At 35.8% G+C, this 14,481-nt stretch overlaps 2 protein-coding genes and 1 long non-coding RNA gene across 3 annotated transcripts; 1 reads left to right on the top strand and 2 right to left on the bottom strand.

Moving 5' to 3' along the window:
• Window positions 1–6,079: 6,079 nt before the first annotated feature.
• Window positions 6,080–10,087, top strand: ebna1bp2 (EBNA1 binding protein 2). The gene is made up of 10 exons (XM_044129187.1): window positions 6,080–6,151; window positions 6,243–6,324; window positions 7,229–7,312; window positions 7,420–7,592; window positions 8,314–8,437; window positions 8,662–8,751; window positions 8,852–8,927; window positions 9,038–9,128; window positions 9,231–9,399; window positions 9,487–10,087. Exons 2-10 carry the CDS (start codon window positions 6,250–6,252, stop codon window positions 9,532–9,534), a joined length of 930 nt encoding a protein of 309 aa, XP_043985122.1. The 5' UTR covers window positions 6,080–6,151; window positions 6,243–6,249; the 3' UTR covers window positions 9,535–10,087.
• Window positions 10,088–10,091: 4 nt separating this feature from the next.
• On the bottom strand, window positions 10,092–12,196 carry fam183a (family with sequence similarity 183 member A). The gene is made up of 4 exons (XM_044129188.1): window positions 11,983–12,196; window positions 10,938–10,997; window positions 10,740–10,843; window positions 10,092–10,201 (listed from the first exon to the last, which is right to left on the bottom strand). The coding sequence occupies exons 1-4, from the start codon at window positions 12,104–12,106 to the stop codon at window positions 10,106–10,108; spliced, it is 384 nt and encodes a 127-aa protein (XP_043985123.1). The 5' UTR covers window positions 12,107–12,196; the 3' UTR covers window positions 10,092–10,105.
• Window positions 12,197–13,108: 912 nt separating this feature from the next.
• LOC122838496 lies at window positions 13,109–14,278 on the bottom strand. The gene is made up of 2 exons (XR_006371903.1): window positions 13,573–14,278; window positions 13,109–13,449 (listed from the first exon to the last, which is right to left on the bottom strand). It is a non-coding gene; the product is annotated as an uncharacterized LOC122838496 (long non-coding RNA).
• Between the last annotated feature and the right edge of the window lie 203 nt (window positions 14,279–14,481).

The raw sequence follows: 14,481 nt of genomic DNA, 5'->3' as shown, positions 1-14,481 counted from the left end.
CAATCACTTAAGCCCCTTCTCTGTGTGGCTTTAACCTGTTCTTCCTCAGTCAGCCCCAGCTAGATTCCTCTACATTTGCAGATACTAAGAGGTTCTTCTTTTTGGAACCACTTCAAGGGTTATACAACCTGGACGTAGCCAGGTTGATGGACAGCAGGCTGGATTCTTTGATTGGCCTGCAAATTTACATCGACAACATCAAGACCATTTTTCATTTTCAGTAATTTGATGGGGAAACCTAGAGATCTAAACCTTTTTGTCAATTGGACAGCGACAAACAAGTATACCGAGAGATTTTGGAGGTACTGATTGCCCAAGGGTACATGTACAAAGTGACATCTTTGGAGTGCGACCACAGTTCCTGCGTGCTCACTGTCTGCCCACGTGACTGCATTCCCCGCCATGTTCCTGCCCATGTTCATGCCCACATAGTGAGGGACACACTGCCACTGGAGACACACCCAAAAGAACCAATCTAGACATTAACTGACTAGAGAGACAATGGAGAAAGGGCTTTAGTTATCTTACGTCATCATAAAATACATTTTGTTGTCTTGTAATAATAAGATGAGAATACAAAAGGTTGTGTTCATAGTTTTTATTAATTTACATAAAGTAAGAAAACATTTCAAACATTTTTTAAACTATAGCAGATGAACCCCAGTGGTACTTGTACAATGGCTCGCTTAACCCCCCCACTTCATCACAAGATACTTCACAAGACTAATATTTCTCCAATTCATTCCATAACATCCAATCCGATTCTGATCCAATTACAAATCCAAATCCATTTCAAAACGGAATATGGCTTACCCTGTATCTCAAAAGAGTTAGTTTTTACCTTGCTAATATAGTCCAGCTGACTGCACAGTTACTGGCATGCAAGTCCTCAGGACACAGAGAAACATTTTTCAGGAACCTCCAACAGAACAAGACCTGGGCTCAGTGAGAGCGTCCATCTGCCTTCTGTTGATTATGAAGACAGGAATACATATAAAGTACAATCTAAAAATGTATTTATGTAAAGTAAGTGACAAAGTATAACATTTAGAACAGTTTTGGAAATTTTTACACATTTTAATTTTGCTTAAAAACTACTTCACTGACGGAACAAGTTTACTCAAATACATTTTCCTCTTTTCATCTCTGCCTTTCCCTGTCAGGTTCTTCTTTCTGGTCTAACTTCATATCTGTTCTCTACCCATTTTATCCTCCATTCTCCACTTCTGTCTATACTATTCTTTTCACCCTCTTCTTTCTTTAATTTCCTTCTCCTTGTGACATCATGTTTAACTCAGAGCTGCTCCACACACCAGGCCTCTCCCCTCACATTTTCTTCTTATTCAACCTTTAATCAGATCAATTCTCTATTCCATTCACAGCCATATAATAAGGTGATTATGTATGAGACACACAACCCCACACACGCACACACATGCACACACACATATCCAGCCCCTTAGCTGTGATAGAAGCTGACGTTGCATCTTCAATAAAAATTCAGTGAATGTCCTTCGTAAGAGAAAACTGGCAACCTGGTGCTCCCAGATTAATTTGTCTCTTCTCTTCTAATCAGTGTCAGAATGGAGGAGGAACCCAGAAGTGGAGGAATGAGGGAGTAAGTGGCAGCTGGGAGGAGGCTAGAAGTAATGAAAGCAAACAAGAAGGTGAGGAAGGTTCCTTTAAGTGTTTGATAAGAGACCGTTGGCAGACCACTGGAATGAAACCCAGAAATTGAATTTACGTATTAATAACCAGAAATGAACAGTGTCTACAGTTTCTCTTCACTCACTACCTCAGGACATGTTTATGTATGAACCTGCCAGACCTGCACCTTTCATAAATCCACATCTGAGAAGTCACCATAGGAGTTACCCTGTGTCTAGTTATAGCATGAAAATACAAAATAATTTGATAGTGAATATCTAAAATGGAAACACGATTTTTCCTAAAAATAAAATAGCAAAAAGTGTTAGTCTCCTTTTCTGTTACATTCCTAAATAAAGAAAAGCCTTCTGAATGCAGTCAACTTTATTCAGAAAGTGGGATAATGCAGCTGAACAAACACCCAGGGACAAACCAAACAGCTCAGAGATAAAGTTGATTAAAAGTTTGAACATATTAAACGTATAAAAATGTTTTTCTTTACAGGACAAGGCAAAAAGGTGAAAGAAGGTGCTCAGCTCAAGTTTAATGTTAAGCCTTTTTGTTAGTAAAACAAAGCTAAAAACGAGCTATTTTTCTTTTACATTACAATTATTAATTAATTTATGTTGCTCGATTGTATAAAATAAATTAAATGAATGAATATATTAAAATTTGTGTTGTAATTTGTCAAAAATAAAGGGTAAGAATCATTTTATAAAGAAGAGTAGAAGGATTTACCTCTCAGTTGAAAAGTCTAAGTTGTTCAGAGTGAGAACATAACATTCTCACAACATCAGAGAGTTACATTTAGTGAACTTTATTTTAATTATTTACTAGAATAGCAGAACGTTTATTTTATTTTATTTACACAGAGAGATGGCAGATCACATGAGGTGGTGAGTTAAGAAAGACATAGGCTGCAGTTACTGAGTTGGACAATAAAACTAAGCATAAGGGAGTACACACACTAATTGGTTTGAGGGTTGAGCACTCCCCTGACAGAAAGCCACGCAGTCTGATGCTTCACGCCAGCTTTTATATATATATTACAAGTCATATTACAGATGAGCATAATCAGTAGCTGTATGGAGAAAATAAACACTGCAGAAATATTTGCAGGGCATACCTGCATTTAATTCAAGAGAGGAAAACCATACATGACAACATATGCATTTTTATATTACACACATTTAGACAGCTTTTTTTTTTCTTCTTAAAAATTTCCTGCATATATACTGACAAGAGCATATAATAAGAAACAGGATTTCAACTAAAATAGGTGTACCTCTTCTTTGTCCACCTGTGACTAATTGTCAACAGAAGTGGCAGATAAAGTGTTATTGATTGTTGTGAAAAATTGAATGAATAGTTAAGGTTAGCCTGACCTTCTCATTACACATCCTGTAATGATGTGTAATCATTACAGGATCATTACAGCTCCACATCATTACAGGATGTGGAGCTGTTTTCTGGGTCAGCACACTATTTTATCACAGAAAACGAAGAATACAAAGCCCAGGGAAATAAACACAGCACATCAGGGCCGTTTGATAATTCAGCGGGAACTCCCTCAAAAGGATGACAACAGATAAGAAAAAGTCACCTTTAGACACTTTTAATTCATGTCATATCACAGTTTTTATATATTATATCAACAGATAGATCTGATTTATGTGGGACATAAAATCTGACATTGCTTTCTATGTTGTGGTTTCTACTCAATGAGAAAACATCAGTGCCAGTGTTTACTTTGCCATCCTCTTCCTTGATACAAGGTTTATGGTTACAATTTGATTTACTCCAGTAATTGATTAAAATGCACAGAAGTGCTCATTGTTTCTTTTCTCCAAACTACATTTCTGAATTATCACGGAAATGAAGTTTGGTCTGCAGTTTTAGTGAACATGACAGTCAGAACTCATTTAATGCTGGTGTGATAAAGCAAATAGTAGCCTGTTCTACATTTTCTGTGCTTATCTCACTGTTGTTTTATTATGGACAAGAACTGCAATAAAAAAACAAAACAAACAGAAAAGCCAATCTTATTTGTATCATACTGTACATGTTACATTAAGTAACTGCTGGAAATATTTCATTCTGGATACATGTGTAAAATAATATGGCAGTTGTTTCTTTGAAGTATAAAAGCTTTGGTAGAAACATAACTTTGTATTTTAAATTAGAATGATATAATTTTGGTAAAATTGACATGAAAGAGAACTGATTCTCAGATATTTTGTCTGGTAAAATCAAGGTTAAATACAATAAACAAAAAATGATATTAGCCGCTGGCAGAATTAATGATGTAGTACTACTGTTCTTTTCTCAGAGAAGGATAATTAAGTCAAACAATTTGAGAAGTAGCAAAGTAAAGACTTCAGAAGTCTTCAGCCTGCTGTCATCTATTTCTCTGTCCAAAAGTCATTGTGAATACACAAAAACTCCTCTGAGCGAATGCAGCTTCCTTTCAATCTCCTGTCAGGAAGCAGCCAGTCATTCTGTGATAAGTAGTGACAGTCAGATGTGAATTCAGGTGACGGCGTTTTTGTCTGACTTCAGCGAATATAATGACAGAAATGGAAATTGTGGTATTTTTCCTTTTGAAGGTGTCTCAAAAAGCTCCTCACGCATAGAGTGCCGGAATTAAGGGGATAAAGCACAAATCATCAACATCAATTTTGACCAGACAAAAAAAGGCTGGGAGTGTCTAGAGTCTAAGAGAGTTCTCCTTTGAACGCAAAAAGGAAAAGGAACTGAGAGGTGTGTAAAATCTCAAATGAGCATCAGAGGTCCTGGATTGTTTATCTGCAGCGTCTAGTGTGTATCCTGTATCAGTGATAAAAGATCCTCTGAAGTACAAAATTTGCATATTCTAATCCATCCCAAATGTCTCATTAAAATACCAAAGAAAAGGTTCTTAAAACGTTTACATGTCTAAATAATATGATCTACATTCCTTAATAATCTCTTTCTCTGTTATTATTCTTTTAGCTCATTTCATGTATTAGATAATAAAAAAGTATGTTGTTAAGCTTAAATGCAACTTTTAAAACAGTGGAGTCGCTGTCACAATAAACAGATTAAAAACATGGAATCATGTTTCAGTGCTTCAATAGTAGTAGCGGATAATCTGTAGAAGTGTGCATGTATTTAGATCATCTTTTAAATGTAGGCTATCTAAAATATATATTTTTTAAATGTATAGTGAATGATATTAATTGGTAAAATCTCTTGGGAGGTATGCTATCCACAAGTTCAAATGTTCAAAGTGTGAAAGTGTTTTCATTAAGTATTTGTTTTCATTGTACCTCCCATTTTTCTGTCTTGATTGATCTCGTGACAGTATTCATGAGGGAATTATCTGAATACCTTCTCACATTGTTGCTGGAAATGTCACTAGACTGAATTGTGAATTACAAAACTAAAAAGTTAACTAAATGTGCCGTTATTGTCAATTTGTCAAAAATGAGTAAATGTTTTGGGATATTATATTAAGCAAATTTTTTTACACACCATTTTGATGTATTCTTACTGTTATTCAAGTCAGGATTCAGCGGAGCAGTTGAGTTAATATTCTTGCTTGACCACTTGAGATGATTCCCTTTAAAGTGGCATTTGGAGTAAGACCAAGTCACTTTCATGCTCCTGGCAGGAGTACATTTGCATTCAGCATGCACACACTCAGCTTTTACCTCAACTCCAAAATAAAATAAAAGTAAAACCAGTCTTTTGCCGAAGTAAAACTGGTATTTCGCTGAAATAAAAAGGATGGATGGAAAGACTCCTTATTATTCTGCTTCTCTTCAAATAAACAGCCTAATTGTATTAATTATTTCAATAGTGTTTTCAAATATTTTTCTTGAATAATAACTGAATAATCATTCTCTGTGTGGAATGATTATATAATAAACAACTGTGAAGTTATGGAGGATTTTATACATATACAAAGACATACATACATATACATTCCATACACATTGAAAATTGTACATACAGTAGAATCCATTAGAAGTGGTCTAATATAATTTTAGCTGGATATGTAATCAGATTTCTTATCAGTCTAATCAATCCCCAAATTTTCTATTCACTGTAGTTAGAGCTATTCCAGAGCATTACATCTCAGATGCTTAGTTAAACCTCCGATTAAAACTGCAAGTTTTCTTTTTATTTGTTTGCTTTTCCAACAATAAGAGTGCTGTTTATCCAATGTCATATTATGTGCACAACAGCGCCCCCATGCGTATTTCTTTTTTATTTCAACTAAAATCTTACGAGTAAATAGATTCTGAGTCAAACGTCACGTTTCTGAAGAACCAATTTTACTTTAAATTATTATTTTTTATTCTAATACCAGTTAGAATATTGACATCTGAGAATCTTTCTTTTTGTTTTTACTTTTACTGACATGACTCAATTTCTTTTTCCTGGGTAGGAACTTTTGTTCTACCACGTGCTTCCGGTCGGCTTCCCTTCACTTCCTCCCCACGCGAGCTACTTCAAGCATGTGAGTGGCTTTGCTACGTTGTATCGTCGCCAGATAATTTCACGTTTTTGCACAACTAGGAACACATTTTTGATCTTATTGGTCTCCACAGTTTTACTATGGAGTCAGCAGAAGAGGACTCGTTGCACGATCAGAGTTCAGAGGATGAAGCCAGTGAATTATCGGATGGAGAGGTAGGTTTTATGTTAGCATCAAAGGTGCTAATTAGCTGAGCAGCACTACAAACGCAAGAATGTGTTGTGCTATTTGCAGCGAATGATACTCGGACTGGTGTTTGTGTATTTGTTTTTAAAAACAAATACAAAACATTTGGCTTCAAAAACATCATGTATCTAATATTAAAATGCCACGGTCTGAGTTAGAATGTTTGTTACAACATTTTCATTTCCGTCATTTTTTTTTCTGTTTGGCATTGAGTGTAAATTGAGTTATGTTTATTTATTGTCGCCTTTGAGTTAATTCAGAAAGTCTTGAGTTTAAAGCGGTGTCGTCCAAATTTTTTACCATGGGGACCTAAAATGTCAAATTAAAATGATTCTGGGGCCACAAAAGTTTGATTATTATTTTGCACAGTTTAATCAACCACCTAAGATGAAGAGAGCACAACAATATCCATTTAAATGTCCATGGAAAGTGCTATACTCCCCTTTTCATTACACACAAAATAGTCTTTGTGTATTAATGAGATATTATGGAAAATAGTAATGCCAATGATAAACACAATTGTCTCACTACACTAAACTGCTTTTTAAGTATTTAATAAAAAATAATCTGTTACTTGCAAAATAAAACTGTGTTTTGACTAAATGTGGAAACGTTTGAGATTTATTGATGTGAGTGGAATATCTACAGAAAAAATGCCACAGATGGACTGAGTTTTATGTGCTCTGCCTGGAGTTTTTTATGAAGAATGTAAAACATAATATAAATTGTAGTATTTAAGACTTTAACTTTAATATCTGAAAGAGAAAGTGTTGTTTTAAAATGATTACACAATATTTGTTGAAAATTATACAATTTGTGGATATTTACACTTTTACTGTTTAGTTACATAAACTCTTTATGTGCCCTTACAAGCTTCAGGAAGCTTTCTCGAAGGGGCTACTAAAACCTGGGATGAACGTTCTGGTGGAGAAGAATAAGAAGCTTGTCAACAATGTGGTGAGTAATTTATATCCACAGGAGTTAAGAATACCTCTAAATCACATTTAAACTGTTGGAAGCTTTTAATGTGACCTCTTAATCTGTGCTCTGTATTTCTTTTGCAGGAGGGGTTGAAACAGTGCCTTGCTGATTTTCGCAAAGACCTACCTTGGGTGGAGAGGTTAGACATGACCAATCTGCCAGCTGAAGATGTCGTCTCTAAAACTGAAGTGAAAATTCATGCTGAGACCAACGGAGAACTCGATGCAGATGATGATTTCCAAAGAGAAATGTTCTTGTAAGTAGTTGCTTGTTAGAATTCAGAAAAAATAAGTTTACCTCAACTTCCCCTGTTGTCTTTTCTTCTTCTGTGACATATACTAGTTTATCTGGTTAAGATTTGTTTCTTTGGAGCTACAAGAAACAAGAACAGCCTTCAGAATATTTTTTTTCTAGCCATCCTGTCACGATCTGTGACATGACAGGTCACAGATCACACCGAGTGTGTGAGATAAAAGTCTTAAAAGCAGCTGTTTACAAAAACAGAGAAATCCTAGTTTTCATTTTAACAAGTCGGAATGATGAAACTTAGCAACTTTGCCATGCTGCCTTTAGAATTTTTATTTATTTAACTTCATTTAAATAGCTTCTTACCTTGTTAGGTTTCATCTAACCTTATTGTGAAATACCTCACAGATACTGAAAAACTTAACTTCACTCAGTAACTGTGTCCACACTGAAGAGTGTTATCACCTGGTTATGCTTACGATGGTTCACTGATTGGGGAAAGACATTGAATAATTGAGATTTTGTCTATGCCGATGGTAAAAAATCATTTGATTCCAGACACCAGCTATTCTTGGTTCATATCTAATAGTGAGAAGAAAAAAAACTGTGAAGAAAAAAACAAAAACAGACTATTAATGGCCTATATGTATGTTGACAATTATTTACTGTGATTTATTATTCAGTTTGCCAATGATTTCTAATTGCTTGACACAATCTGTGTTAAACTCCAGCTACCGGCAAGGTCAGGCTACAGTCCTGGAGGCCCTGCCTCTCCTCAAAGCGCACAGTATAGCCACTAAGAGGCCGGATGATTATTTTGCAGAGATGGCCAAGTCAGATCAGCAAATGCAGAAGGTAAATTGTTCATCTTTCACAAATGCCTGTCCCCTTGTAAAGCTGCATTGTTTATACTAGTAATTTTTGCATTCACTTTGATCATTGCTGTTCAAAATACAAAATTAACAAAGAAAAATTGCATCGTTTAGACTTTAATTTTCCACACTTTAAAAACAAAACTTACACAGGTCTGCTGATGTTTTATCAGAAATTATTTAAGTGCACATGATTTTTTTCTTTAGATAAGGCAAAAGTTGATCACAAAGCAGATGATCCTGGAAAGGTCTGAAAAAGCCAAAAAGCTGCGTGAGCAGAGGAAGTTTGGGAAAAAGGTTTGTTTGTTTGTTTGTTTGTGCCTTTCTTTCACAAAATTTTAAAGACACATTTTCCAGTTTAACAAGAGCAACTATCTGGAATCTGATTGGATGTCAGGTCCAAACAGAGGTGATTCAGAAGAGACAGAAAGAGAAGAAGGCTATGATGTCAGCAGTAAAGAAATACCAGAAAGGTGGGATTTTTACATCTGTATTTTTTTTTTATGGCTTTTTTTATAGTAGCGTAGATGTAGTGAGTCTTTTATGGGTTTAATTTTCTCTCTAAATTTTTTTTGCCTTGTAGGAATGACTGACAAACTGGATTTCTTGGAAGGAGACCAGAAAACATCTAAGAATTCGTCTGATGGGTCAAAGAAAGCTTTAGCCAAAAAGGGGTATTTATTTTCTCCATGTTTTTTTTTTTTTTTAAAGCTGCATACGTCTTTCTTTTTATTTTTATTAAAGCCTCAACTTATTTTGTTTGTGTCTTGTGACAGCCCTAATGCTAAGCGAAAATACAAGGATCAAAAGTTTGGCTTTGGGGGTAAAAAGAGCGGGAAGAAGTGGAACACCAAGGAGAGCTTCAACGACGTTTCCGGTTTCCGAGCCAAAATGGCTCACGACAAGGGAGCGAGGAAAGGCAAAGGAGGGAATAAAAATAAAAATGTGAGTCAAATGCACATAAAAACAACATATATATTGGGGCAAACATTTTGTAAAAAATCTCCTAAATTTTTCCATTTGGATTTTCAGAAACGTCCAGGCAAGTCTGTCCGCAGGAAGATGAAGGGTCGCTCATAAACCAGACAGGATTTGGACCTCATTTCTTGGGCAGGATTGAGCAGGACAATGTAATTTGGACTACATGTATATATTTTATACAATGTTATTAGACATGGAATCGTGTGTAGATGTTGGAACACCATAAAACCCTTTTAGAACACACACTTTAAGATGGATCCTGTTCAGACAGAGGTAAACTGCAGACTTGGCTGAAATACAGTCGTTTTACTCCAGGCCTTTTCAAGTCATCTTTTATTGGTCATCGAATGATGGTCTTAAAGCCTTTTTTGGAGACCACATGTCAGTATCTGCTCCAGCTGCAGTGCAGTCTAATGGATACCATGTATTCTGACTTTGGGATGCTGTGTTTTTTTTGTGTGTGTTTTTCTGAACATGGCCCTGGATTGAATAAATTCTCCTATGTGGCATGACCTTTTATTACCAAGCTGCTGTCAGTTTTGCCTTTGCCCATTCATTAGTATGTAATGTGTTTTGTATAGATTTGAGGTTTACTTTGAGAGTAAACCACAAATATGCAAATAAAAAAGGAATGTTTTAATGATGAACACAACAGGTCTGTTCTTATGGTTTAATCGCTACGCTTTTTCACAAAAACAGCAAGTTGAGTGATATCTGTCTTACGTCGTGGGAAGTTGAATCTTGGGTCTTGACGGTCTTGTGGAGGCTAGTGGGAAAGACAGCACAATTAGAGTTTTGAGTAACACTTGGAGATTTGTTTTATTTTTAATAATACAAATACATTCAGTATTCTGTTTCTGATTTGGGAGCCGTATCATCTGCTGCGGTTTGTCTGCTGTGTCTTGTAAAATCAAGTCAGAGAAGCTGTAGTGTAAAAAATTTGACAGCGCTTCATGCTCTTTCTGCAGTCATAATTTATAGTGATAATGCTGATTTTCAGCAGGACTTTTACATTCCCTTACTGCTGAAGGTACCAATACATTGTTCATAGATATCGCTGTGCTTCAATGGCTATCAAGCCCATTGAAAACCCATGGGGTAATTTGAAGAGGAAGATGAGACACTAGAGGCAACAATGCAGGGCATTTAAAGGTCGGCATGAAAGTAACCTGGACTCCATAACGCTTTAACATAGCTGCAGCTAATTCCCATGCCACACAATATTCAAACAAAAAGAGGCTCAACCAACTCTGGTGTGTGTACACTGGACTTTCATTATATCCTTAAAACCTGTTACTCCTCACCAGTTCACTGGCAAACCATCCAATCTCTTGACTTTCAGTGATGGGCCTGGGATACTTTAATGCCGGTGCCATGCGGACCCTTCGGTAGGAGTCAATATAAGTTGCTGCAAAAAAATAAATAAATAAATAAACATGCAGTGACACTGAAGAGTTTTAAATTTAGAACAAATATTTTCTCTTTAGTCTAAGTGAACTTACTGTCCTCTGACAGTGATTCTGGTGGTTTCCTGCACATAGGTTTGTCAGGGATGACATGCACTACAAGACAGAGGTTCATGCAAAATCAAATTTTGAATCAAATAGTTGAATGTATGTAAATATAAATGCACTCAGCATAGCGAAACATTGGAAGAAAAACACTTCCACTCAGACAAAAGTGAGTAATCATTTGACTCTGTTCTTATTTGTAAACTTCATTGCAGCAAATGTTTCAAAAATTATTTTTAAATCCATAGTATCAAATTGTTTAACTGAATTTGAAGTTTCAGTTGACTCATTTTGCATTAAATTTCAGGCTTATACTTTTCTGTTGGTTGTCAAATGTTTTCAGTAGTTCAATGATTTAATCTGTTGAAAACATTTGACAAGTATTAAGGCAATGACCTTTCACCTTATTGTTTTTAAACATCTATAATTTATTTTTTGATATGGTAAAAATTGGAGCTGTTTCATTGTTGTAACTGAAGTTATTGTTACATGATGTCTTTGACATTAAATTAAACTATATAGTGTCACTTAACTTTATTCTTCTATAAAGGAACTATAAGGGATAGTTTTATCCATCTAATTATCTAAAAACAAATGCCATAGTAGTAAAGTCAATAATGAATATAAGGTTAATTTTTCACGGTGTCTATTTAGAGTCATTGCAGAAAAAACGAGGAGTAGATTCCTCTAAAAACAAAAAATAACTTAAAGAATTTGACATTAATCTCAGTTGGTTTTTTCTCGCAAATCTTTGACTTTTGGATCTCAGAAAGTTTTTCTAGAAAATGTCTGAGGTTAATATCGTTCCTGGCGGAAATGTACTCCCTTTTTATACAGCCCTAATAAGCCTTCGCATTTTTTTCCTGTGCAGTGCTTTTAAACGTATTTGTGACATAGTTCTTTGTTTTTAGAACTCGAAACTTAATTTTTTTAATTGTTTGTACTATTTACAAGTTCACAGTAAATAATGTTGCAGTGTGTGCTCATGCTTTACTTGTTTTGTAGAATTCAAAGGGGGGAAAAACAGACAACTTACACTTCCTGTAAGGGTTGATGCTGAACTCGGTGTGGAGTTTTTGATATCGCCGCTCTTTTTTTACATTCTCAACGTGAATAGCGTTTAGATGAACGAGGTCCTTTTCCTGCCTACCACCGGCCATAGTTGGAAATAGCGTAGCAGTGCAGGGACCCTCTTTCTTTAGTTGACGAGCTGTGTGTTGCCTAGCAACAGTAAACCTTGCTTTAAGTTGCAGTTACGAGGCTCCAACGCACGATGGGGCCACGCGCCCGGCAGTTATTCACGAAAGTTTCAAATTAATAAAGAAATATTTTCTTCTGACTCGGATTTTTCCTCTGATCTGAAACACTAAAATGGGAGAAACAAACATTTTCCAGTATTTTCTTTGTTTACTAACCTTAAAAGAAATAATTTATTTTTAAATTCTGCCAGGAAACTTAAAAACTTGAGCCTTTTGTCAACAGGTGTGGAGCCGTAACAATAATTTTGAGAAGGTTTCCAGTAAAGTTTCATTGCACGGTCCGGGGTCAGATCTCAGCGGGGCAGATTTATTTATTTCTGTCAGAACTGGGCCAACAAACTGGGGAAGTATGAGCCGGAACCAACCCGTTCCCTGATTTAAATAACCTTTGTAAAGGAAGGCAAATTCACAACTTATTATAAAGAAAACCGACTCGGAAACAATTCAACACCAAAAAGGAAAGAAGATGGATGAGTTCAGGACACAAAAGGTGAAACGGAGAAAGAAGCTTACAGCTAAACATTTCTACTTAAACCATGTTGTGTTTTGTACATGGACATCTTCTAGATATTTAGCAATTGAACATAAAAAAAGCAAAAAAATCTCGATCTGATGCTACAGATTCCCAGATGTGTCTCCTACAGTAACCCTAACCCTACAAGGTGCATTGATAGGAGTCAGATTTGGGCTTTTAGATCGTATTTAACGTCACATCACAGACTCTTTGTATCTCCGTTTGTGACCAAATGTAAAACAAAAGCAGCGACTTGCTCTCGTGTATCTCTTTAAAATCAGATTTTAAACTTAAATGTTCCCTTCAGACTCCCGTTTTATCTTCTCACCACAGGGAGACATTAAGTAACGAAGGTAAAACAGAAACATATATAGTGATAAAAAATTTTAAAAAATGGCCAAATCTCAAAAGTTCAGTAAATTAAGAGCAAGAAAAATAAAAAAAACTAAAAACAAGAAAAGTAAGTTTTGGCTACTTGTGGTCAAGTGCAATTAGTCTTGTGTGCCTCGGGCTGGAGACGCTGCAGGGAGGTCACTTAGTGGATGTGCTGCTGGCAGTGAATCTGGTCCTCCGCCTGGTCCAGGAGCTCCAGCATCTCCCTGATGATGGCCTGCAGCGCGCGCCCAGCTCCTCCCCGCTGTAAGGCTTTCCCAGAGGAGGCACGTGGTGGAAGGCGGAGCGGCCGCGGCTCAGGTACAGAGACGTGTAGTAGGTGAAGTCGCAGAGGTACCTGAGAAGAAGAGCAGGAAACGGGACGGATGAAGAGATTAAATTAAACCAAAACAGGATCTGAACTGGAGGCAGGAAGGCCCGTCGAAATAAACAATAAATGAAAATTATCATTTTGGTTTACCGGCTTTATCGTTTCTTCCTGCCTTTTTCTCTTCCTGTTGATGACTCAGGATGAAAAAGGCCTTCCTCGTTTCCTTAATGGAGGAGTGAACTATTGCCCCAGGCCGTCTTCTCCATCTAAATCTATTGATTATTGAACGGCAACATAGTAAACAGACTTCATAATCTGCACACTTTTGGTTGAATGTAGTTTTTATTTCCACTTTGGTTTTATGTTTAGTTTTTACTCAAGTACATTTTTTGTTAACGGAGACTGAGTTATTTATTTTTGGTCGTTTTGTTTAACAGTTCCAGCTTTAATTGTTCTTTTGAAAATAAAGTGTTTTTATTTTTTGGCAGGATGAACTTGCATTATTATGTCATTACCATTACATCAGTTTAAATGGTCTTCAAGCAATATTATCGTTTATCGCAATAATGTTTGAGACAATTAATCGCTCAGCAAAATTTGTTACAGTGACAGGCAGAACAGAAATTACTATTAAGTTATAACTAGGCCTGTCATAATAGTCAATAAATCAATTAACCACATGATAAATTAAAACAAATTCAATAACGTTGACTTGCATAATTTATCAGAACTGGATATCAAAGTCTTCAGTTTGGTGATTTGGTCTCAACTGAGCTTTATTTTGAAGGACTGTTTTGTTTGCAGAGACTTAATTCATTTTATTTATTTTTTCTGTTTTATTTCTTGTGGATATTTAAAATGTCTTCCGGTTCCAGTGTCGTATGTTCATCAGAATTTAAAGTTTATTGATCTGTAACAATGTGTTCTTGCATTATTACTTGAAAATAGTCTCAAAACAACAATATTATCACTTATTGAAAAACGTCTGGGACGATTTATCATCCAGGAAAATTTATAATCGTGAAAGGCCCAGTTATTACAGCTTAAAACATTCAGTTG

This window comes from Gambusia affinis, linkage group LG10, assembly GCF_019740435.1.
Source record: "Gambusia affinis linkage group LG10, SWU_Gaff_1.0, whole genome shotgun sequence".
NCBI classification, from domain to species: Eukaryota; Metazoa; Chordata; class Actinopteri; order Cyprinodontiformes; family Poeciliidae; genus Gambusia; species Gambusia affinis.
The sequence above is the reverse complement of the archived record's forward strand: the minus strand, read 5'-3'. Positions and strand labels throughout refer to the sequence as shown.

Bases quoted from the DNA above. Each gene is read 5' to 3' on its own strand.
- ebna1bp2 (XM_044129187.1), top strand. From the start codon at position 6,250: ATGGAGTCAGCAGAAGAGGACTCGTTGCACGATCAGAGTTCAGAGGAT. The intron at 8,438-8,661 runs GTAAATTGTTCA...TTTTTTCTTTAG, and splicing joins CAGATCAGCAAATGCAGAAG to ATAAGGCAAAAGTTGATCAC. The intron at 9,129-9,230 runs GTATTTATTTTC...GTCTTGTGACAG, and splicing joins AAAGCTTTAGCCAAAAAGGG to CCCTAATGCTAAGCGAAAAT.
- fam183a (XM_044129188.1), bottom strand. From the start codon at position 12,106: ATGGCCGGTGGTAGGCAGGAAAAGGACCTCGTTCATCTAAACGCTATT. The intron at 10,998-11,982 runs GTAAGTTGTCTG...TCTGTCTTGTAG, and splicing joins CATCAACCCTTACAGGAAGT to TGCATGTCATCCCTGACAAA. The intron at 10,844-10,937 runs GTAAGTTCACTT...ATTTTTTTGCAG, and splicing joins AGAATCACTGTCAGAGGACA to CAACTTATATTGACTCCTAC.